Here is a 22,174-nt window from a genome sequence, read left to right as displayed (position 1 = left end):
AGCACATAATCATTTTGGGGTCTGATGTTCCTCCCACTGAAATACAAGAGAGAAATTATATATCATATATAGTGAAGATTTTGACATTTGATTCCTCCCACATATTTGAATGGGAGGAAGACATTAGATGCCAAAACCAAAAATGAGCATACAGGACCTATCCCTCAAAACTGTAATACATTCCAAGGCACGGCACTCATTTTGTACTTACACTGACCTCCATCCCACACAAAGCAAACCCAGTGGTTGTCCCCCAGAATACAAGATACATTTTTGCTATTTAAAATTGTGTGTGCAAGACCAATGTTCTAGCTCATCTCCTACAAGTGCATGTAGGTTTAAATATATATATATATATCCATGTTTTCAATTTCCTTTCAACACTGATTATTTGTTTTACTTTGTTTCATCTGTAGAATTCCCCTGTTCAGGTTCTTATCAGAGACAAGATGAAATCACCAAAGAACCCCAGATTACTGATGAGCAACTATTAATATGGGAGCCTATTGGGTACATAGGCAAAAACTGCACACATGAGTGATACAGACACATGCCTTGTGCCTGTAATCTACAAGTGGAAAACGTTATTGTTTACATCACATAAATTCCCATCACCCATCTCCCTTAAAACATCTTTTGTCTTGTTTGTGTTTTTGTTTGTTTGTTTGGTTGTTGTTTTTTTTTGTTCATTTTAAATTGAAATACACTCTCAGAAAGTTCACCTTGCCCACTGCACACACACATTTTAACACTGGTATATATGGACAATATCTTCACCACTAAAAGAGGCTGGTGTGTGGCTAACATCTCAATTTAAAGCTTCACTAACCAATTTAAGATTTATTTTTTTTAAAGAAAAAAGGAAACAAAGCATACCTCCATGCTCCATGCCAAAATTCTATCTTCTGCTTCTCCTATTTTCATTCTACCTAGATATTCCAGGAACTTGACATTATATGTTCTGACCTGTATATGCTGGGTGCTACTGAAGTATTAAGAAAACAATCTCAGAGCCTCCATAATGGATCAAGACCCAGAATTTCTCAACATCTTAAATGTAGGGACTTGTCTTTCTAAGATATAAACTGTCATGGACATTTTGCCATTTACAGAAAAATGAAAATTAAAACAAAAGGAAAGTATCAACCATATTACTTTGTTACAAACGTGTGTGTTTGCTAAGGCTGGCAAAAACAACGACAATAAAACACCCTGAAGAGTAAGGACATGAACAGGAATAAGAAAATATAAGAAAGTGAGTACTGTCAGTTTCAACTCCAAATGTCTTAAGTGATGTTCCCCTCTTGTCTCTCAGGTTTGGAATAACACAGAAAATATAGAAGTACTGTGCACACCAGAAATCCCTTCCATTTTGCTCTCATTGCTCTCAAAGCTCTCAGAAGCTACACAAAGCTGGCAGATCAAGATTTAACTAAGAAATCTTCAGGACCTGCCAAATGTGACAATAACCCTGCAGAGGATCTCTACTAGGTCAGCTGTAGGCTGACATACATGTTGATATGCAACTGTTGTCACACTCCTCAAGTTTTAACACTGTCTTACCAAATGGACTTTAGTCTCTTGGAAGGCTTTCAAAATATTGCACTGTTGCAAATTTTGAATATACAAATTGCACATCAACTGAATGCACCATTTATGAAAGTAGTACCTTTATCACAAAAAGTGTCTGATGAAGAAGTGGCTTTGGTGTACCATCAACATCCGCTGGCCCTGCTAAAGCTTGAGTACAATCTGACTCAAAAGGCCACCAACAGGTTTAGAGTAATTCTATAACTTGAAGCAGCCTAGAGAAATGGAGGGGTTTAACACCCCCACTGACCTTCAGAGATGCTCAGCACTTCGAAACAAGAAAATTGGTATCTAATTAAGATGATAAACCTAAGGTACCTGGATCTTAAAATTTAGACAAGGAGAGGAGAGGAGAGGAGAGGAGAGGAGAGGAGAGGAGAGGAGAGGAGAGGAGAGGAGAGGAGAGGAGAGGAGAGGAGAGGAGAGGAGAGGAGAGGAGAGGAGAGGAGAGGAGAGGAGAGGAGAGGAGAGGAGAGGAGAGGAGAGGAGAGGAGAGGAGAGGAGAGGAGAGGAGAGGAGAGGAGAGGAGAGGAGAGGAGAGGAGAGGAGAGGAGAGGAGAGGAGAGGAGAGGAGAGGAGAGGAGAGGAGAGGAGAGGAGAGGAGAGGAGAGGAGAGGAGAGGAGAGGAGAGGAGAGGAGAGGAGAGGAGAGGAGAGGAGAGGAGAGGAGAGGAGAGGAGAGGAGAGGAGAGGAGAGGAGAGGAGAGGAGAGGAGAGGAGAGGAGAGGAGAGGAGAGGAGAGGAGAGGAGAGGAGAGGAGAGGAGAGGAGAGGAGAGGAGAGGAGAGGAGAGGAGAGGAGAGGAGAGGAGAGGAAAGGAGAGGAAAGGAAAGGAAAGGAAAGGAAAGGAAAGGAAAGGAAAGGAAAGGAAAGGAAAGGAAAGGAAAGGAAAGGAAAGGAAAGGAAAGGAAAGGAAAGGAAAGGAAAGGAAAGGAAAGGAAAGGAAAGGAAAGGAAAGGAAAGGAAAGGAAAGGAAAGGAAAGGAAAGGAAAGGAAAAAGGTCTGCACTTGCTCCAGTAAATTATATATTGTTGTATTACTAACATATTATTGGAACAACATATTGTTCAATTGTTACTCTCACCTAAACATTGGGTTAAGGCAAACAACTCTATATCCCTTGAAGTATCAACAAGTATCTGTGCTTGGACTGTTTGCCTTGCAGGTTACAGTTCTATTAAAAAGTCCTCCCCCATATACTCCAAGGAGCTTCCAAACCCCATGAGGTTCTTAAGTACAGATGTTTACAAAGGGATCACTACACCAGCATGTGTATTTATACAAATACATGTTAGAAGTTGGCCTTCTTATAACTGTTCCACATCAGAAGTGGGTGAATTTCTCCACCACAGGGATAAAATATCTCGCATGAGTAAACTGAACCTCACTGAAGTGGTTTGGGACAGAATAAATTAAATGAGCAAAGCACAGCACCAAACATGCCCTTTTGGGCCAAATCATACCCATTTCTGGAGCTGAACTATCTGAGAAAAGAGAGATGTGGATTTGGATCATTCCATAATTTGGAAGAATGTCTCAGAACACGATCTGAGTTCTGTAACCACAACCAACATCCTTTTAGCTTCTTTTTAGGCGCAGCTATTGGAGACGTAACCAGAATGTCCCACTAAAAGAACACATGTATTCATCTGAAACCAATACTAGATTTGCAACACATGCACATGCAACAACAAAATGGAGCTATAGAAAGACACAAATATAAATTAGTGTAAGAATAATCATCTGAGAACATATACATCTCTATTCTCAGAGGAGGCAAAGTCAGTCATTATTAATTCTGTCTTTTCACTTTCAACTGTCTGGCTATAAGAAAAGCACAGGCAGTAGCTAATCTTACCAAATGTATGCATACTAAACCACTAATTACTTTTTTTTTTAGTTGAAGCTCCCCCTTTCTTTTCCCAGACTCACACACAAAACAAAATTCCTAAAGCTGATTTAGAGCAAGTGGGTATAACTGCAAAACAAACAGAAAATGCAGCAATGTAAAGCTCTCCAGGCAGCTAAAAGACACTCAGCAAAACAGTGACATTACTGGAAATGTACAAAAACCTCAAGACCTGCAACCAGAAATGATCTGAAACATGACATGGCCCTGATATCCACCTGTGTTTATGTGGTACTGGTAATGAAAGCACTAAATGTTCAGGATATTTCCAGTTTTCCTGTCTTGATGGAAGGTGTTATGGACCATCTATCTTACATCTATCTTACATATTACATGCCTTGGGAAAAGTTTTTTAGGTGTGTGTGGGGAGTATTTTTTTCTCCTGCACGCCTCTGCTTCACCTCTTCCCCTATTAAATTCTAATACCTCAAGTATACAACCACTCATAACAAAAGAGAATCATTCAATACACAGAAGTTGTGTTTAAATCAATTTTTCTATAAACTGTATTCTATAAATGCATGAGAGTATTTTTTGTCAAACAGAAACCATCCTTCTTGCCATCAAAAGACACACTAAGTTACAGAATATATTATTCTTTCAACTGATATTAATCATGTAGGCAACACATTGTAAGGAAAAGCACACTCAAGTGATGCTACAAGCCCTTACAAGATACATCAGTCACCATCGAGTGGAAATACAGTTCAGTAGATGATTTCATTCCTAAAAAGTAGCAGCATTTCCAAAATAAATGTCTTCATTGTATTTGTTATGTAAAGAAACTTAATTTGCTTAACAAAATTAAATAATAATTACTAAATATTTTTTACCAATTCACTTAATATATATACATATTTGCATATGCTTACACACACACACAAAGATATTTATTATTCTTATCTATAATGTATATAGTTTATCTTCTCAGAAGATAACTTAGGGAGAGGGAAAAATAAAGCAAGTAAATCTCCATACTATTATGGAGAAAATAAGCAGCATTCTACCTATGTTTGGATTGTGAGTTACAAAGTTAGATCACAGGCTAAAATGCAAGTTACTATGAAGCTTGTTGCAGTTTAATTACTTCCTTAGGGATTTCTCTGGCATGGGGAAGTCCCCAAGTGTAATGGGGTTGATCTCCTGCTATTAGTACAAGGACAAAGTAATGGCACAAGCAAGGTCAGCAAGCTGTGACATTTGGCCAAATCCCAGCTGCTGTGTCCCATGCCTTGGATCAAGAACATGGCTGTTCCAGAGCATAGTCAGCTTGAAGGTCACATGCAGATCTTCAAGATCCCACTCTCTGTTTCTTAGGGTTGCCCTGTGGTCAGTCCCAAAGTGTTAGTCTCTTTACAACCATTTTACTCTTAGTTGTTGCTTTCTCTGGGAAAAGGAAAAAGATGGAGGGACACGGAAATGTTGATCAATAATGAACTATCCCCATAGTAAGAATTCTTTTACATGAATAGAGTACACTTGATTTTGGGGCAAAGCCTCCATGCTGTTTCACCTACTAACAGATTAAAACCCAATGTTCCAAATGGTTGCTCTGAAGCCGCAATAATTTTCAGCTCAGCTCGACACCTGCCATGAAGTGGTTATCCACCTTACCACAGTGGAGTGTTACTGCCTTGTAATTCATTTTGATAGGGAGCAAGTGACAAGCCAGAAAAGATTCCAACACATTAATGAAATTACAATGTTTAATGATAATATTTAACTTGTTATTAGTAATTACAAGCACATTTGATAACTGTGCCCTGTAAGACTTCTCAATGGGATACTGACAATACTGAAAGAAAAGGTATTCTGCCTGAAAATGCAAAAACAGGCATATGCAATAATAATAATAATAATAATAATAATAATAATAATAATAATAATAATAATAATAATAATAATAATAATAATAATAATAATAATAATAATAATTTATTATAAAATATTGTATTCATAATATAAATATTATATTAATAATATATAGATGTAATAATAGTAATAGTAATAGTAATAATAGTAATAATAAAGTAAAAATATCACTTGTAGATACAGATCAAGAAGTTGCCAAACTCATTAACTATTGCCTGCACTGGCAGGTTAGGGCATATCAATGTATTTACTCCCCACCCTTCTGCCTCCGCTCCAACTGATTAAACCTCTCTTTTTAACAGTTCATTGGAAACAGTTCAGAAAAGAAACTGCTTCAAACTCTGTGACAAAGAACACAGATTTATATGCTTCTGTTCCCCTCTTACTCTTGCAATCTCTTCTATAGCCTGTGCACTGTCCCTTCCCCTAGAACTGCAGAAAATGTGGCAGAGGGCCAACTCAAGATATTCTGTCTTAGGAATCTCGCACTTGTTCAGATGCCTCTATAATGAGTTCTAAAGTCATCTTATCTGTCTTTCAGAGTGGCTTTTAAATAAGATTTTGGAGGGGAAGTGAGTTCCAGTTTACAAATCTACCTGCTGCTCGTGACTCTACTGCTGTTTTCTAGTTAAGTCAGATTTTGCAGCCTTTTCATTCTCAAGAATCTCTTTAATCTGATATTACAAATCCATCTAAATATTTTTATTTTCCAACCTAAAACATAGATGTAACTATCTGCAGTGAATAGAGGAAAATACTCACCCAGAAGATAACTTGATGGAGAAGTAATACCTAGTACCTCCTATCTGTGCATATGATAGAATGACTTCTATTTTCCAGATGGAAACATGTGGCCTAGTTGAGATTATAGGCATCCATTAGTTTCTAATGGTAGCAGTATCTCTTCTACTACCTTCATATTGGTGTTCTGTCTATTGAATTGTAACACTAATTCTCAGTTTGTGCTGTAAATAATTTTTTTCTTCATTGAAAAGTATCTGGCTAGAAGATCACAAGAAGGCTCTAGCCTGGAATGCCCCTTCTGGTCCTAACAAGTTTTCTAAACACTTTGGTATTGTTACTGAGTTCCACTTTATATCTGCTAGTTATGGGTTCAAACTTTATGAAATGGGTAAATAAAAACCTCAGACCTTACAAGTGCTATGTGCAACAGTTTTGTATCATTAGCTTTTGTGTGATCTTCCGTTGATTTTTCTGTACAAAAGACTCTTCAATACCAAAGATAGATTTTGGATGTTTTGAACCTTATAGTAAATATCATCCCATAGGTCTCCTGAGCTGCCTGAAAAATTAAGGGTTTATGTGGAATCTTACAATCTGAATGTCACATATCTGTAACTATGAGCTATCAGAAAATCTTAGGGTTTCTAAAATGAGCAAGAATGCTTCAGTTATTTACAAGTGTAAATTCCTATCTTCACAACTTATGCTGAAACAACAGCGGAAGGACTTCCAGTAAAGGGAAGTAAAAATAAATAAAACAAAACAAAAACACATGATGGTATACAAACAAAACTACATTTCAATTTTTTGTTCCAAAAATAAACTTGAAATGTATCTCATACTGTTTAAAAATTCTTAAAACATCAGTTGTACAAACATACTTTCAATCAAACCTTAAATGGTTTTAATCTTCAGCCAAAACTCCCAATAACTCTATTGGTTTTATCTGTGGTCCAAATCCTCTTAACAATAGTCATAGCCACTCATAGCCACACAGTTTAAATCTACTGTTGACTTGGAAAGCTAGGGAGATGTCTCTTACCTGCTTTTCTTCCTTCTTGATCTAGAGCCATTAGTGGCTTGGCAATGTAGTTTGGAAGAATACTGCTTCCAGGCCACACCAAGTCCTTTTTTCTCCAGAAATGACCTTAGATATTTTTCTGGGACAGCTGTTTCTACTTTGTGCTGATCCAGAAGTGATTTAAAAATTCAAATAAACTGAATGGGATCAGTAGACCTGTTCTAAGCTAGTAGCTAGTCACTATTTAAATGTCCAGTGGTCTTTAACCAAACTTAGATTTGTGACTGAGAAAAGTGAAAATATGCAGAATTTGGCAAGATTAATACACTTTCAAGAAGATTATTTTTAACATCAGATCTAATATAGAAACTTTTCCTTTTTCTGTTTTAATTCTGAGGTCATCTGACATCCATCCAGACAAGTCTAAAATTTTCAGCTCTCAAGAGAAAAGACTGTGAAGCTGCAATGGAAACTGATCCTGTTCCTAAGACAGCTACTTCAAAGAGAGGGATATTAATAAGAATGATTCTAGTGCACCTAATGTCCTAGCTCTTAGTCCTCAACATGAAATCTACTTGCTCCTTAACTGCAACATGTCTGGTGACTGAATAGTTTTCCCAGTGATCAGTCAGCCATAGCATTAAACCATCATAAGCAATATGGCCATAATCAGTCCCTGTTTCGATGTTTTTTTTCTGATGTCAGAATAATTTAAATGCCCGGATATCTGAAGCAGCTGTACCAATGAATACGTGAGCAGAGAAAAACACAGCTGCTTTCCAATTCAGCAACATTGTTCTGGATTTTCTTAAACATCTGGTAAATCAGCTGTTCCTCTAAGGCCAAGCATTATGGGTACCAATAAACTTTTACCTTGCCTTTGTGCTGGTGAAGATAAGCCTTACGCAAGGCATGAGAGCTTAATGTTGATATTAGTCAAGCCTCATTGCATGGAAAATACTTCTCCATCAAGAATACACTTGCAACAATATTGTTGCCTCTGAAAAGCAGAACTAATTTACTCATTTAAATACTGTTGCACTAGTATATTTCAGTTTGGTAACATGGCTTTTGTCCCGAAATGAAAATAACTAAAACTTTTGTCATGAATACAGATACATCCTTAAACCTTATTCCATTAAAAATAGCATTAGCTGCAGTGACTTTAGCAATACAACCCCATTTCTACTATTAAAATCTACTCACCTGGACAAGGTGGGTAGAACCACTTTAGTTAAGTCAGTGCAGAACACAGAAAATTTTAAGGAGATAAAATTCCCCTAAAATTACCTATGGTCCTATAATCATTTTACACCTGTTGAGTATGGATTAGTGCCCTATCTTCATGGAATATATTGCAAAATAATCCCACCCATTAACCTAAATGGGAAATATTACCAACCTGAGAAGAATATTTTCCATTAATTCACAAAAGCTTTGGGTCAGGCATCCATTTTATCCTTTCCATTGGGCTAAAGGAGACAACAGTGAACAAGCTTTGTCATGAAGATGTGTCTTCTTAGCATTAGGGTCAACCAAAATTAAAAATCCTTTATGTTCTAAAAACATGCACAATGAACGGAGTACAAAAAACAATTAAATTATTTTATTAAACAAATAAGACCTAATAACTGATGTAAATATTGCCTGAGACTTTCCGTATAGTGACAGAAAGCTCCACATAAAAGGTACTGGGTTCATGCCCTTCTGAATCATTATAGTTTTCACAGAAAATATCAGCCTCCTTAAAGCTTTTAGGTTAGGGAGATTTATAGTGATAACAATAGCAGTAGTTTATCTGAGACAGTTGATCAAAATTCTAGCACTTATAAGCCCTCTGTGGAAACTACAAATTTAAGAAGTTGAAGACTAAATATTCAAGAGTAAGCTCACAATCTACACATATACAGTAAATTTCGGTTATGTGTTTCATTATGCTGGTGCCTTGTAACTTTTAAGGGGTTTACAACTTGGCTATAATTATCCACTATAGGGTGAAATTTGGCATTAAAATAACTCTTTTCCATTCTCTGTTCTTAACAGAATGTTACTCACTCTGTACTGGCACTGCATTCCTTGCACATGCAACACTCTTGACACATTTTTGGGTGTGCAAGCAAAACAAGTCAGGAATTTCATTTTGTAACTTTTCAAAATACATATTTCATACACACAAAATATACTGTACTTTCCTTCATTTATCTTCCATTAATTTAGCCTTCAGTTTGGGTTCACTCACATGACAAAAATGTGCAAATTCTTCATGAAGCAGGAGAAGTTTTATATATAATCACATAAAACATAACCATGAAGGCTTTACTTCTACCAGAAAAGCCAAATTACCATTAGGATGAAAGGAAATCATGCTGATGGCATAAAATTCACCACCAAAAATATGACATCACTTCTACTTCCCCACACTGTGCCAAAAACTTCCTGCATGTCTCCTTGAGGAAGGGGTACTTAAGCTTCTCCAACAGTAAAATGGAGTAATGCTAATGAAGTAGCTCCTTACCTTGGGACTACTCAGAAAAGTCACAGCTAAATTATTTGACAGTGTGCCAAAAGCCCTAAATAAAGGAAATAAATAGTTATATTCAGATTCTACTTTCATAACACCTTGGAGTCGTGAGTGATGCCAGCTTCATTCTCAGCAACTCATCCCAACATTGTAGTTTGCAGTACAAAGCCAATGGTTTGTGATGCTATGTTGCAAACCAGATCACTGAAATGATACCATCAGAATCAGAGGCTTGCTCTTAATTCTGTTTTGTTTTGTGTTTTGTTTTGTTTTGTTTTGTTTTCTTGTTGTTTTGTTTTGTTTTCTCCTAAGAAAAGAATGTACTAAACCTACCTTGTCCACGGGTCCACATACATTGCTCAGGAAGGGAAGCCAAAGCCCTGCTGGAAGCTGCTCTGTTAAAAGAGACAGTTCTACATGGAGAAGTAAAGAGAGGAGGTGCTCCATATACCTCAGTTGTCCCCCTTGCCAGGGTGCAGCCAAGATCAAAACACCATGCACAATGTTAACAAAGCACTCTGCAGTTACTGGATAGCAACCACTGAATAAAACCCCTCGAAGACTGAAACTCATAAAGATTTATTATAGTCTTTGTGCTGATGTAAATAAACACATGCAGACTCTAGTGAAGATTCAATGCTTAGTTCAGAAATATGGGGAAGGCCCTTTGTCTGGATATAATGTAAAGGGACAATTAGAACTTCTAAGTTGGCACATGTATCAAATATGTTTTGAGGTATACTAAACAGGTGTGGCTCCAAATCTCCAAGGCAAGCTAGCATGTTTGTCTGGATGAGGAGAAGGAAAGAAATGCAAACAGCAGTATTTTAGAAGACAAGGATGATGTAACTTTCAACATTCAACTGCACAGGTACTTTCAAGCTATAAGTGTCATGGCCTTTCTCCTGCTTAGGCTCTATATTATTCCATTCAGTTATGCATTAAGTTTAGCTTTATGTCCTTAAGGGATATGTTTCTCTGTAGACAGAGAAACATTTTTTTGTTTTCTATCCTGAAAACAAAAAGTAAAAGAAGTCTGATTTTTTTAAAGTTGTTTTGAAACTGCCACTCCTCCCTCTCTGTGTAGTTACAATATTCTGGTTTGTACCAAAACAACACAGGTTTCTATGGTTAAAGTTGTCAGATATTTTAGAGATAGGTCATTTAAACTTTGTATTAATTGCAATCTAAGGTATTGCAGCTACAACTGTTACCTTTGTATAACAGACTCTGTATATCAAATCAAGGTAAGTGGCAGCCCCAGAGAAACAAAGTAATTTGACTGAACTTCTCTGTCTAGATTTAGTTAAGTCTCCAAAGTAGGAAAACATAAAGTGTAAATGGAATGAAACCTTAAGGGAGTAGAACACAAAACAAAAACTCTTTGGGTTTTTGTTCATTTATGCTCCATGGTGTATAACCCCAGAGAACCAATAAATGCAGACGGAGCACAAAAATATATGAACTCACCTTAGTGTTGCAATTATTTATTTATTTATTATGACTTCCACTAATCCAAATGTTTGCTTCACAAGTCATGTAGGAAAGAGCTTGCATGGTTTATACTCCCAGGATCCCATTATGGTAAAGCTCAGAAACAGTTAAGTATTAGTAAAATTGAAGCGGGGATCGGGGGGAGTACAGATTTTCAGCTGAAATAAATCACTTTATGTCAGCCAAAATAATTTGACCTCTGCTTTCCAGTCTTAGTTACTACACTTACACTTACTTACTTACTACAAGACTACTTGGAATAGCTATGGTAAATAGCATATTAAACAGAAACAAATTTTGGCCATCTAAATACAGAAGGCACAGATGAAGATATCCATCAGATTGCTCAAGCTGACTTTACACGGCAGAATGTTTCTGTGTTGTACCCTTACTTCAGTCTGCTATCCCTAGCTTTAGATGTCCCATGTTATGACTTTCCCATTCTGGAAAATTTCATAAACTTAAACAGCTTAGTGTTAGGAAGATTTATTTAGAGTGTGGTCCTATTGTATAATTATTCAATTATTTTTATAATGCATAACATTATCTGGAATTTTCTTCTTGTAAACCTCCCCCCACTCTTTCTCTCCTGTGAGATCTGAAATGAATATTATTCATTTTACAACCAAATTTAGAAACAAAAAGTCCAAAGCTTCATAGAAAATCAGTGGAAGAAAATCAGTTTCAGCAAGAAACTGAACTTGTGTTCTAAAACCTAGATAGTATGTCAATACCATGAACCAAACAGCATGCTTCAAAAATAGCCAAGCAAGTTCCTCAGTCATATTAAATCTTCTGAGAACGGGTTTACACCAAGATGCAAGATTGTAAATTACACTGGAGGAGACACAGACCAAATGAAAAAAAAAAAAATCTTTCAGACTCCTTATACAAGTATGAATATACAGCGCCTTAACTAGCTCTTTCAAAGCTTCTTTGTTAGAACTGAACCTGTTAGAACATAGCAAGTATTCAGGTCTCCTGCCTTGCCTTACCCTATTACACTAACAGAGAAAATAATGAAAATTGTTTTGAGGGATTTTAATTTTGGCTTGTAGGAGTTCATCCAAAATAAAAATCGAGGGAAACATCTAGAGCTTGATTATGTCATTGAAACACAACAATTTAAAGAGAGATTTTACTACAATCTTCTTCACCCTGTGAATCATTTATTTTCTACTTTCTTGGTCCTTTTGATGCCATCTTCTCACTACTTTTTTTCCAGGCTAGATAGGATCTGATTTGGTAGTGTAAGAAGTGCAAGAGAGGGAGAACAAAACCTTTAGGTTTTGCCACACACTGTTGAGAAAAAGAGTGAGAGAATACTCTTTCAAAAGAGTAGCCATTACTCCTAATGGTTAATGGTACAAATACCATTTTTACTAAGTAATTTAAAGCTTTTAGATCAAGATTAAAAATGCTTTTCAATTACATTTTAAGGGAATATTATCAACTCTAGTAGATTTACGTCTACATGTAATATTAAGAACAGACACCAGAGACCACAACATCAGGTTTTGGTAATCAAGATTTCATATGAAACTCAGATATTAACTCAGATTAAGGTACAGTATGATTTTAAAGCAATCACTGATGATTTCATCACAGCCTCATGCATAGAAAACTAGTTTTGGTACTTAAGATTTTTGTTCTAATGTAACATAATTTGCTTCCACAGAACAAAAAGTTGAAAATAAGTCCACAAATGGGCAAGTTCTGTGACCTGGAACTCCCACAGCTCTTGAGCACCTTGGTCCCCTGGAAAAATCTAAACATCTCTGAAGATATGAACTACAATTTTAAATAACTCGTACTAGTTATCAGAAATGTATTTAAATACCATCCCTTACAAGTCCAGATCCAGTTTAACTCTCACATTGAACTAAGTAGGCTGAAGTCCTTAACAGTGACTTCCAAAATTACCATCCTCCTGTATTTGCACAGAAAAAAAGCAAAACAAAACTCTGCCAAGCTCTCAGTGTGGCAGTGAGGCTATTTATACATGGGAAATAAAGGAAATATTTAAGCATTTGCAAAATCCTGGTGAATGCTCTCCTTAGACTTGGCTTTTTGTTGGCCAATTCGCCACTTTAAAAATCTAACAATGACTAAATACATAGGAAATGGTGGATTAAAAACCCTCTCAAGTGAGACTTCTTGCATATAACATAACAAAACACTTGTTTTGAAAACTGTTTTTAGTAAATTGGACTAATTTTCAGTGCTGATTGACTGCAGTTCAATACAGTTTATGGAGATCAGATATGCATCTGATGCATATATGCAATAGGGTAGCATCTCCAAAATGCAACAGTTCTGTAGAACCAGACTTTGATATGTATCAAAGCAGAAGAATCCATTGAGAAGTTTGCTCTTCACCTTCCTTCTCTGCTGTGCTAAGCAACAAAAGAGGTTAAAGTTCTTCTTTTCTTCAAGAGACTAGTAGCTATGAAACTGTAAGCCCCCTAAAGGACTGACTTGTACAAAACCAGAGTTAATTTCTTCCACACAAATATACCTACATCTCGGTACACTGAGAGCTTGCTCAGAGTTACTACATTTGTGGGGAAACACAAGTATGCTAGGAAATGTTACCTGAGCAGATAGCCACTGAGATCCTCCCCATTGCACTAGCACCTACTCTACGTACTGTGATACAGTACCCATAAAAAAAAAAAAAAAAAGAGAGAGAGAAAATTAAAATATATATATATATCATGCAAGGGGGAAAATGCATGAGGACAAGCAACACATCTGTATAGAACATTTCTGGTGCCACCAGAAGCAGTGATGAGAGCATTTGTATAAACCAATATCTTGGCTAACCTGGACAAGCAGAATGGATACAGGTGAGGCGTTGGCTGTAATTAAAGAAAATCATCTCACTTATTGCTAAGTAATCTTAACTTCTGAAGGAAAGACATAACATGCAGATTTCTAGCTGGAAGTTGTCTGCATTGGCTTCACATTGAATTGTTTTCAATTTATAGTCTTCATTGACAAGGAGAGGGAAAGGCCTTTCTCAACAAAACAACCTAGGGAAACGGCTGTCTTGGAGAGGTAGCTCAGCTCTGGGGGAACGAGCGCTCAGAGTTTGAGAATCATAGGAAAAAATGCATAAAACACACAGGCATGAATTTTACAAGGACAATAGGTGTCTCTACTACAAGGGCCTCCCAAGAGGAAGAGTAAAACGAGACCTGCTTTCCTAATATCAAAGGTGCTGTCTCAAAGGGGACAAAACTTCGATTTGTAACTTCTGATTGAACATCCCTGAGAGCAACATGCAAATGCTCATACCGTCCCTGCTGAAATTTATTGACAGCAGATCTGAACACCACCGTGTGCTCGTGTGATAGCTTTTCGGGATGGACATCGGAGACAAACTCTTCAGAAACTCAGCAGGGCATAGGTCCAGAAAGCAGGAAAGAGGGAGAGAAAAGTGCAAGGAAATACAACAGAGTAACAAGTGGGAGGCTGGTTTGCTTTGCCTGCAAATAATTTTGAAGAGCATCGCTTCCAGCTTGACGCAGGTTTGCGAGCTGGGAGCACAAAGGAGGTGAGGGAGCAGCAACGGGGGCGGGGGATTACCCACCAGGGCTGTTAGGGGGAGAAAAGCAGAAAATAAAACTAGAAGAGAGGCAGGCGTGCTGCCGCGGGCCCAACAAATCCCCAGATCGATATGATTACAGGCGGATGGAGCGAAGAAAGACGAGAGAAGGAGCAAAGTTTGCAGCCACCCGCGGCCCACGGCCCGCAGCCTCGGCCCCCAAGGGTCCCTGCGAGAAACCGGGGCGGACCGGGCCGGGCCGAACCGAGCTGGGCCAAGCAGGGCCGAGCCGTGCCAAGCCGGGCCAAGCCTCAGCGCTCCGCCGGAGCCCTCCAGGCGGCACCTGCCAGCCTCCTCGCCGGGGGCGACCGCTCTCTCGGGCCCTGGCAGGGGACAGGCGGCCGGCCCCAGCCCCGGCCCCCCGCCCCGGCTCCCCCCGGCTCCCCGGGGTCCCGTTGGGCCCCGTTGGGCCCCATTGCGCCGGCTTCCACGGCGCAAACCCGCCTGCAGCAGCCGCCCCTCGCCCCTGTCCGCCGCGCTCGCCGCCGGCCCGCAGACGCGCCGCCGTCTACCTGTGCAACACCTCCGCACCACATTTTATTTACACGCAATCAACTCGGGGTATTGTACATTATATACAGATAGTTTCCCCCTCCGACAAGGCAGAGCCTGTGCAAGATAGTAGCATCCTCCGGAGCGTATCCTACAGTCCACGGGAAGCGGCCCCCCGCGAGGCATCAGCTGTCGGAGTCCAAGTCGCTTTTGCCGTCTTCTTGCCTCTTCTCCGGAGACGTTTTGGACACTTTATTCCATTTTTGCGCGTTTTCCGACTCCTCCGAAGACGACCTCTTTTGCCTCCTCCATTTCGCCCGGCGGTTTTTGAACCAAACCTGTCGGGCGAGGAAGCCGGGTGGTTACGTTAGGGGGACAGTTAGGGGACAGGCAGATGGTTAGGGGACACGCAGCCCCCGCCTCCCCCCTTCTTCCCCCCTCGGGCCCTGCCCTGTCCCACCCGCAGCCCCTCGCAGGCGGCGGCCGTGCTCCGACGGGCGCTCTCCCGCCGGGGTTCCATGGGAGAACGGCTGCCGCCGGCCGCCCCCACAAGGACACCCTGGGGAAATGGGAAAAAATAAAATAAAATGCCCCCCAACCTATCTCAACCCCTTTCCCCCCGGCAAACCTGTTGCTCTGGAGGAGCCGTAGAGAGGCGCCTCCGCCCCGCGCGTTTAAAGGCAAAGGGAGAGGGCGGCCCGAAATACCTCCACTTTTTCCTCTCTTAAATGCACCCTCCTGGCCAGCTGTTCCCTGGTGCCCACGTCTGGGTATTTGGTTTCCTGGAAGAGGTTTTCCAGCGCTTCTAGCTGCTCGTCAGTGAAGATAGTCCGGTGCCGTCTTTTTCGCCTGCAGTGCAGCTGGTTGAGTAACTGCAGCTCCGTCCGGGACAAAGTGCCCACGTTCATGTAGGGCAACATCTGATGGGGAACAGGGGACATCAGCACTGAGCCAGTGCCCTCGTAACCTACGGACAGACAGACGAGACGACGACAGGCTTTCGCATGAGACTGCTGCTCCCCCCGGAGAAATCCCCGCTCCCCGCCACCCCCTCCTAACCCCGCGGCTCCGGGAACAAAGAAAGCCCGTCCGGTCCTGTCCGGTCCCGTCCCATCCCATCCCGTCCCGATCCCGTCCCAAACCCGTCCACATCCCCGCCGTGCCCCTTACCTGCGGGGGGGACGCAGGAGCACTGCTGAGCTCCCAGGGCCGGCACGGCCCCACAACACGAGGGGCCCACGGGGGACGCGGGCACATGCAGCTGCCCGTAGTAGTAGTTGTTGTAGCCGAGCCGGGACCCGCCGACCGCCGGCAGCGCCGAGGCCGGTGCCACCGCCCGGGAGTAAAATCCGCCGTAGTCGGAGGCGCTGCCGTAGAGCGAGTCCCCGTGGAGGCTGGGGAAGACGACGGGCGCGGCGCTCGGGGGCAGCAGCACCGAGTCCTTGCAGCGAGGTCTGGCCGCCAGGATGTTGTCGATGCTGAACATGCTCACAGGCATGCCCCAAACCGTGCCGGGGCAGGGCAGCGGGGACCGGCCGCGGGGGGGAGGGAGGGTGGTTGCGGTGGAGGGCGGGGGAGGCCGGAGGAGACGGGGAATCGAAACTTTTCGGAGGAATTTTGGAAAGAAGAAAAAAAAAAAAAAAAAAAAAAAAGAGGGGGCTCGGAGAGAAAAGAGCGGAGCTTTTTCCGAGGGCAGCTGGCGGGCAGAGTGTGCGTGTGTGTCTGCGCGCCGCTGTGCGTGTGAACGCGCGTGTGTGTGTGCGCTGGATCCACCCCTGGAACTTTCCCCCCTCAACTCTCGCCTGTTTACTGATCTCAACCCAGAGGGCTGCACGGAGTATAATCCATCTGAACCTCTTCCCTTTTTTATACCCAGGCGACGTCATCCTGGATTTAGTTCCTGGTAATATGCAGATGACAAACAAAACCAGATTTGATTTTGCACCCCCCCCCCCTTCCTTTCGGTGGGGAAGAGGTGGGGGGTTACACAAAGGAGTGAAAGGAGCCTGGGTCTGTGTATTGAGAATTAATGAAATTAACGTAATCCTTTCCATTAGTGGGCTTTTTTGAAAGGCCCCAGATTTAGGCTTGATCTCTGCTGCACCGGCTAATTGCCCAGGTTAATCTTATTAATGCCATTGTGCAGAAGTGGTTAGCAGCTCCTAGCCTCGTCTATTATGCACCTACTTTGCTCGTGTTAGTTCACATTAGTGGGTGCGATTTCCTCCGTCTGAAGCTCAGATTCGTTATTTATGCTTCGAATTGGTTAAGAAGCAAGTTTAAAAAAAAATAATAAACTTCGGTATAAGCATGCAATCCCCCCTCCCCCCAAGTGTTTCTGTTAGCTGGGTTTGAGTCCTGCGTTCCCCGGCTCGGAGAACTGAAGCGGCATTGAGGAGTGTACGTTGCTCTGATTTAAGCTTTATGCACTGATGTAACAACGTCTTCTGCTGAGTAAACGAACTATTTTTTTTCCCTCTTTTCATAGATCACCTGGCGGAACTGAGACACGTGAATGTTGTAAACAATTTTATTGTGTTCTATTCTGCAGGTTCAGATCCAGACAGCTATCACTTTCTATTTTTAAACAAGCCAGAAGGTGGAAATGTTAATGACCACTGCCATCTCAAATCCCCGGGTCTGGTAGGTGTTCCGATTCGCTTTTGATCTCCATTCCGGTGCTTCTTTCTTTTCTTTTTCTAAGGAAAAATAAATTCTTTCCCAGCTTAGAAAACGAAGCTTATAGAGTTGCGGTGTTACGGCGAACTTTATATTTTGCATGCTCCGAGAATTTAAAATGGAGCAGTTTAAAAAGTCCCTAAAACTCTTCCTGTTAAGACGTTTGGCTCTCTTGGTAGCTGGCTCTTGTGATTTGCAGAATACTTCGTCTGTCACGACTGTCACTGGGAATCCACAGGAGGTGAACTGAATAAGATTAGACTATTTACCCCATCAGCCCTCCATCAAAGAAGGTAGGAAATTGTACGCATGAAATGAAAATAACCCATTAAGGTCCGTTTACGAGGAACACATTATTTTGCCTCAACAAAAAAAAAAAATATCTTCGTTAGCGCTTACTCGCACTTTTATCCTTCCTTTCCTCGAAATTCTGGGATTTATAACTGCATCTGAGAACGATCTCAACCAAAAACCTATTTCTAGTAAAAGACTCGTATGAACGTGGAGGAAAAAGAACCCCAGGACTTAATTCTCACTTTATTAATACACCGCGATGAGACAAATTATTAGCGTCGTTTGCTTTGCTTCATTTATTTCCTGATCAATTTCTTTCCGCCTTCGGTATTTAGGAGATGACCTTCGTGCGGATTTTGCAAATTTGATGTAAAGTGAAACTATTTGACGTGGAGTTTTCTTTTTTTATTATTATTATTTTTTTCCTTTTTGTTAGTTTGGTGTGAATTCAAGGTTGTTTTTTTTTTTTTTTTTTTTTTTTTTGTGATCTTGTTTTGGGTTGTTGGTGGTTGTGTTTTTTTTTTGGGGGGGGGGGTTGGGGGTAAGTAATATTCGGGGTCTGTCTCGGTCACGCCGCACACAGAGCAACGCGGGGCTTAATTCTTCCATCGGGATGCTCGTCCACGTCCCCAGCGGCCCTGCTGCAGCGCTCGGTAGCATCTCCTCGGCGGCCCCTGCAGCTCCCGGCGGAGACGGGGGCTTCGGGCGAGCCGTGACCCCAGCCCGAGGAGAGCCGCAGGGGCACCGGCGGCTTCCCTGGACTCTGCCTCCTCCGCGGGTGCCCTGGGGGCCTCCTCGGAGCCACCCCACTGGGCCGGGCCGGGCCGGGCCGAGCCCCAGGCGGCGGGAACACCGCGCTGTCGGGGACCCCCCCCGGCGCCCCGAATTGTTGCCCCTCCCGGTGACCCCAGGCCCGCGGTGGGGTTCCCTGGGTGCTGCGCCCCCCTCCCATCGGGGCGTCCCCGTCGCTCCCGTCCTGCTTCGCCCTGGTGGAAGCAGCTCCGCGGGGCCGGGTCGGGCATCGCGGGACCTCTCCACCTCCCCCCCGAGGGGCAGCCGGGGGTTGGCAGGGCACACACCGCCTGTGCTGCGCGAGAACTCAGCTTCTGAGCTTCCCGAGCAGTTTTTCGATCTATGAGGCTCTACTGAACGATGGTCTGCCACGCTGCAATGCTCACCTTTCTTCCCAATTTACATTTTTTTTTTTTTTTCAAAGACCTTGTCACCCCCGTTGGGAAAGTTCTCGTTTTGTTTTGTTTTAATCTGGGAAGTCTTGCCGTGCAAACCCCGGTTTTGCTACCCACTTCGCAAAACCTGCTCTAGGAGTTTCTCATTTCACATCCGCTCCTCGCTAACTTTGCAAACGTAAAATTGCGTTAAACAAACAATCAGTTGTCACACAATGTCGGGATGAAATTGTAATAACAAATGAAACGCAAGCAAATTGTGCTGCATAGTGTTGCTAAGCAATTGTTTGTTACCGGAGGACAGTCACAGCATGGGCTGAAAGGGAGATCTAAAGAGGAGGATAGCACCGCGCAGAACAAGCTGTTAGGTATGAAATAAAGTAAACACTGCACTGATTTTCAATATTATTACCTCAACACGATTTCATACAAAGCAATCACCATGCACAAGTCTATGAAAATGCGCTCGTTCAGAAATCGACCGGCTTTTTTTATTTTAAGGCATTAAGGACTAAATGCTGGGGATGCGAAGCGCACCGCCTGCCCGGCGCGGCTGCCGCGGGCACGGGGGCTCCGCAGCCGCGCATCCCCCGCGGGGCCCCGCGCAGCCGCGGCGGCACAGACCGGGGCCTCCCGGAGAAAGAGACCGGTGAGCCTCAGCCGCTGCTGCACGGGGGGATGCTGAGACCGAGTGGAGGGTTTGGAGCATCGTCCTCCCCGAAAAACCTCTCGGAAAGAGCACTTCGCAGCACCTCTCTCACGTGCAGATGCCATCGCCCTTCGGCGTTCCCCGAGTTTGTTTCAAATTGATTGCATCATTACTTCACCGAAAAGAAAAAAAAAAATCATACAATGCGAAATTACGGTAATTTGTTCCCAGAATAAACTTATCTTGAACTGATTAGGAAAGTCAGTCATTTGAAAACGAGGCAGAAACGCGTTTTTTTCTAAAGCTTCCCTCTAACAATATCAGCTTCTAAAGTTTTCATTCATATAAACTTTATTAATGAAGATCTTTTATTTAAACGTCAAGGGGATTTGAAATTTAGAGTAAATTATGAAGCATGCATGTCTTGCCAAGTCATGGGTCAAATGCATTTGTGAAAAACTGCTAAAAGAGCATATGGTTTTGAATTTTTCTACAATGACTAGTGTTTAAATAAATTGCTTGTACTGCTTAACTTCATGTATAATTTTGACAGAAATTGGCCTATAGCCTTTTGATATGTAAACATTTCAGGCTTTTATGCGGTATAAAGAGACACTTGCTTTTTGGGATCAGCTAAAGCAGTCACCCTGTAATTCAGAAAACTGGCACCTAACATTACATTCTTGCTACATTTCAACTTTCAAGTGGCAGCATAAGGGGGGAAAAGCGAAGGGACATTTCAAAAGCAATGTCCAATTGGAATTAAAAACTGCAAATGAGGTGAGAATGTGCCACTCACTATCTGATTGAATTGGTTGAACTATAGCATTAAAGTGAATTCTCTGTCTTGTTTTCCAAAAAACAACAGCCGAATCAGTGAAAACAGCCTTCGATGCAGCACAGACCTGACATGCAATTCAAATGCATGCCTTAGAAAAAAATCTGCCTGTAGTACAAATAGGTGTGAGAAAGGAAACCCAAGCATCCCTTTTGAATGTATTTCTATGATTTTTTTTCTCTTTTACAAACTATCTGGGTCTGTAAAAATCAAAACGGAACCTTAGGTATGGAACATTGCCTACAATGGATACTAATACACCATAATCCTTGGATTCGCCATTTAGCAAACTGCATGCCCGCTTGCATTTCACCAGTTCCCAAGTCTTTTGCAGGTATTCCTTCAGCAAACATCCCACTGACTTTTTTTTTTTTTTTTTTTTTCCTTGGTGAGGAGCAGGGTAGACCTTCTATAAGGGCTTCAGCCTGCAGTGCATACAAATAGTGGGTCACTCAGTTTTAAGTCTCCCTAAACTTAAATGATTTTGTACATGTATAAATCCAGCAAGCTACTGAATAAATCCATTTATTACTAATATATCTGCCTCACATAAATAAACTTCCTAATGTTGATTGGATGGATAAGCCTAGCCCAGTGCTAGACAGCACAGGACCTGGATAGTTGCCTGGTGCTAGACAGCTCAACATGTTTATTTCCTGTGTGCTTTAGCTGGGACTAAGCTGAAGTTGGAAAAAGGTTCAAATGAACTATATAATTTCAATCTGTTTCTGTAGTAAAATTCGTATTTATTGTATATGTCAGTTTGTCATACACAGAGTTCTCAAGATACACTGCCCCTTTTGTTAGTGTACAGAGGTGATTTTTTTCAGAATTGTAATGAGTCAACAATCTGTTGTAGTCAATGCGGATGCTATAGCAGTTTAAAAACTGAGATGGATTCAATCTGATGTGAGGTAATCTAGTGAAGAAAGTAGAATCTCTTAAAAGGTGTCCATGAATGTGCACAAAGGCAAAAGACTTTTTTCTATTTTTTTTCCTTTTTTTTTTTCCAGCATACAACAAACTTAGCAAATGAAGATGTGTAACACCACTGATATAACAGGAAAAAATATATAGTTTTTCCCCCTCTAAACAAAGGAAATATGCTACATATAATCTGTGCAGATCATTGCAAAGAAGACTCAAAGTATTTTTTCAAGGGGACAGTGGTAAAATATTTCTGGTCCTTGACTGCACCCACAGGAGTCAATGAGCAGAAGTCCTGATATTTCGTAATTTTGCTTTTTTTTTTTTTTTTTTTTCCTTTCAATTTTGC

At 41.5% G+C, this 22,174-nt stretch overlaps 1 protein-coding gene and 1 long non-coding RNA gene across 4 annotated transcripts; one reads left to right on the top strand and one right to left on the bottom strand.

Annotated features, from left to right (window-relative positions):
- Positions 1-15,283: 15,283 nt before the first annotated feature.
- On the bottom strand, positions 15,284-16,889 carry GSC (goosecoid homeobox). 2 transcript variants are annotated; one of them, XM_068682864.1, is made up of 3 exons: positions 16,422-16,889; positions 15,959-16,218; positions 15,284-15,589 (listed from the first exon to the last, which is right to left on the bottom strand). In XM_068682864.1, exons 1-3 carry the CDS (start codon positions 16,747-16,749, stop codon positions 15,437-15,439), a joined length of 741 nt encoding a protein of 246 aa, XP_068538965.1. In that variant the 5' UTR covers positions 16,750-16,889; the 3' UTR covers positions 15,284-15,436. The 2 variants fall into 2 exon arrangements, with proteins under 2 accessions (XP_068538965.1, XP_068538966.1); XM_068682865.1 differs by having other exon boundaries at positions 15,455-15,589; positions 15,880-16,218; positions 16,422-16,842.
- Positions 16,890-17,026: 137 nt separating this feature from the next.
- LOC137856944 (uncharacterized) lies at positions 17,027-21,768 on the top strand. 2 transcript variants are annotated; one of them, XR_011096897.1, is made up of 3 exons: positions 17,027-17,154; positions 17,803-17,894; positions 18,130-21,768. It is a non-coding gene; the product is annotated as an uncharacterized lncRNA (long non-coding RNA). The 2 variants fall into 2 exon arrangements; XR_011096898.1 differs by lacking the exon at positions 17,027-17,154 and adding an exon at positions 17,169-17,651.
- Positions 21,769-22,174: the final 406 nt, after the last annotated feature.

Source organism: Anas acuta, chromosome 5 (genome assembly GCF_963932015.1).
Source record: "Anas acuta chromosome 5, bAnaAcu1.1, whole genome shotgun sequence".
Lineage (NCBI taxonomy): Eukaryota > Metazoa > Chordata > Aves > Anseriformes > Anatidae > Anas > Anas acuta.
The sequence above is the reverse complement of the archived record's forward strand: the minus strand, read 5'-3'. Positions and strand labels throughout refer to the sequence as shown.

Coding starts and splice junctions, on each gene's coding strand:
- GSC (XM_068682864.1), bottom strand. CDS start 16,749: ATGCCTGTGAGCATGTTCAGCATCGACAACATCCTGGCGGCCAGACCT. Junction 16,219..16,421: donor CTCCTGCGTCCCCCCCGCAG/GTAAGGGGCACG, acceptor GTCTGTCCGTAG/GTTACGAGGGCACTGGCTCA. Junction 15,590..15,958: donor TAAGAGAGGAAAAAGTGGAG/GTATTTCGGGCC, acceptor CTCGCCCGACAG/GTTTGGTTCAAAAACCGCCG.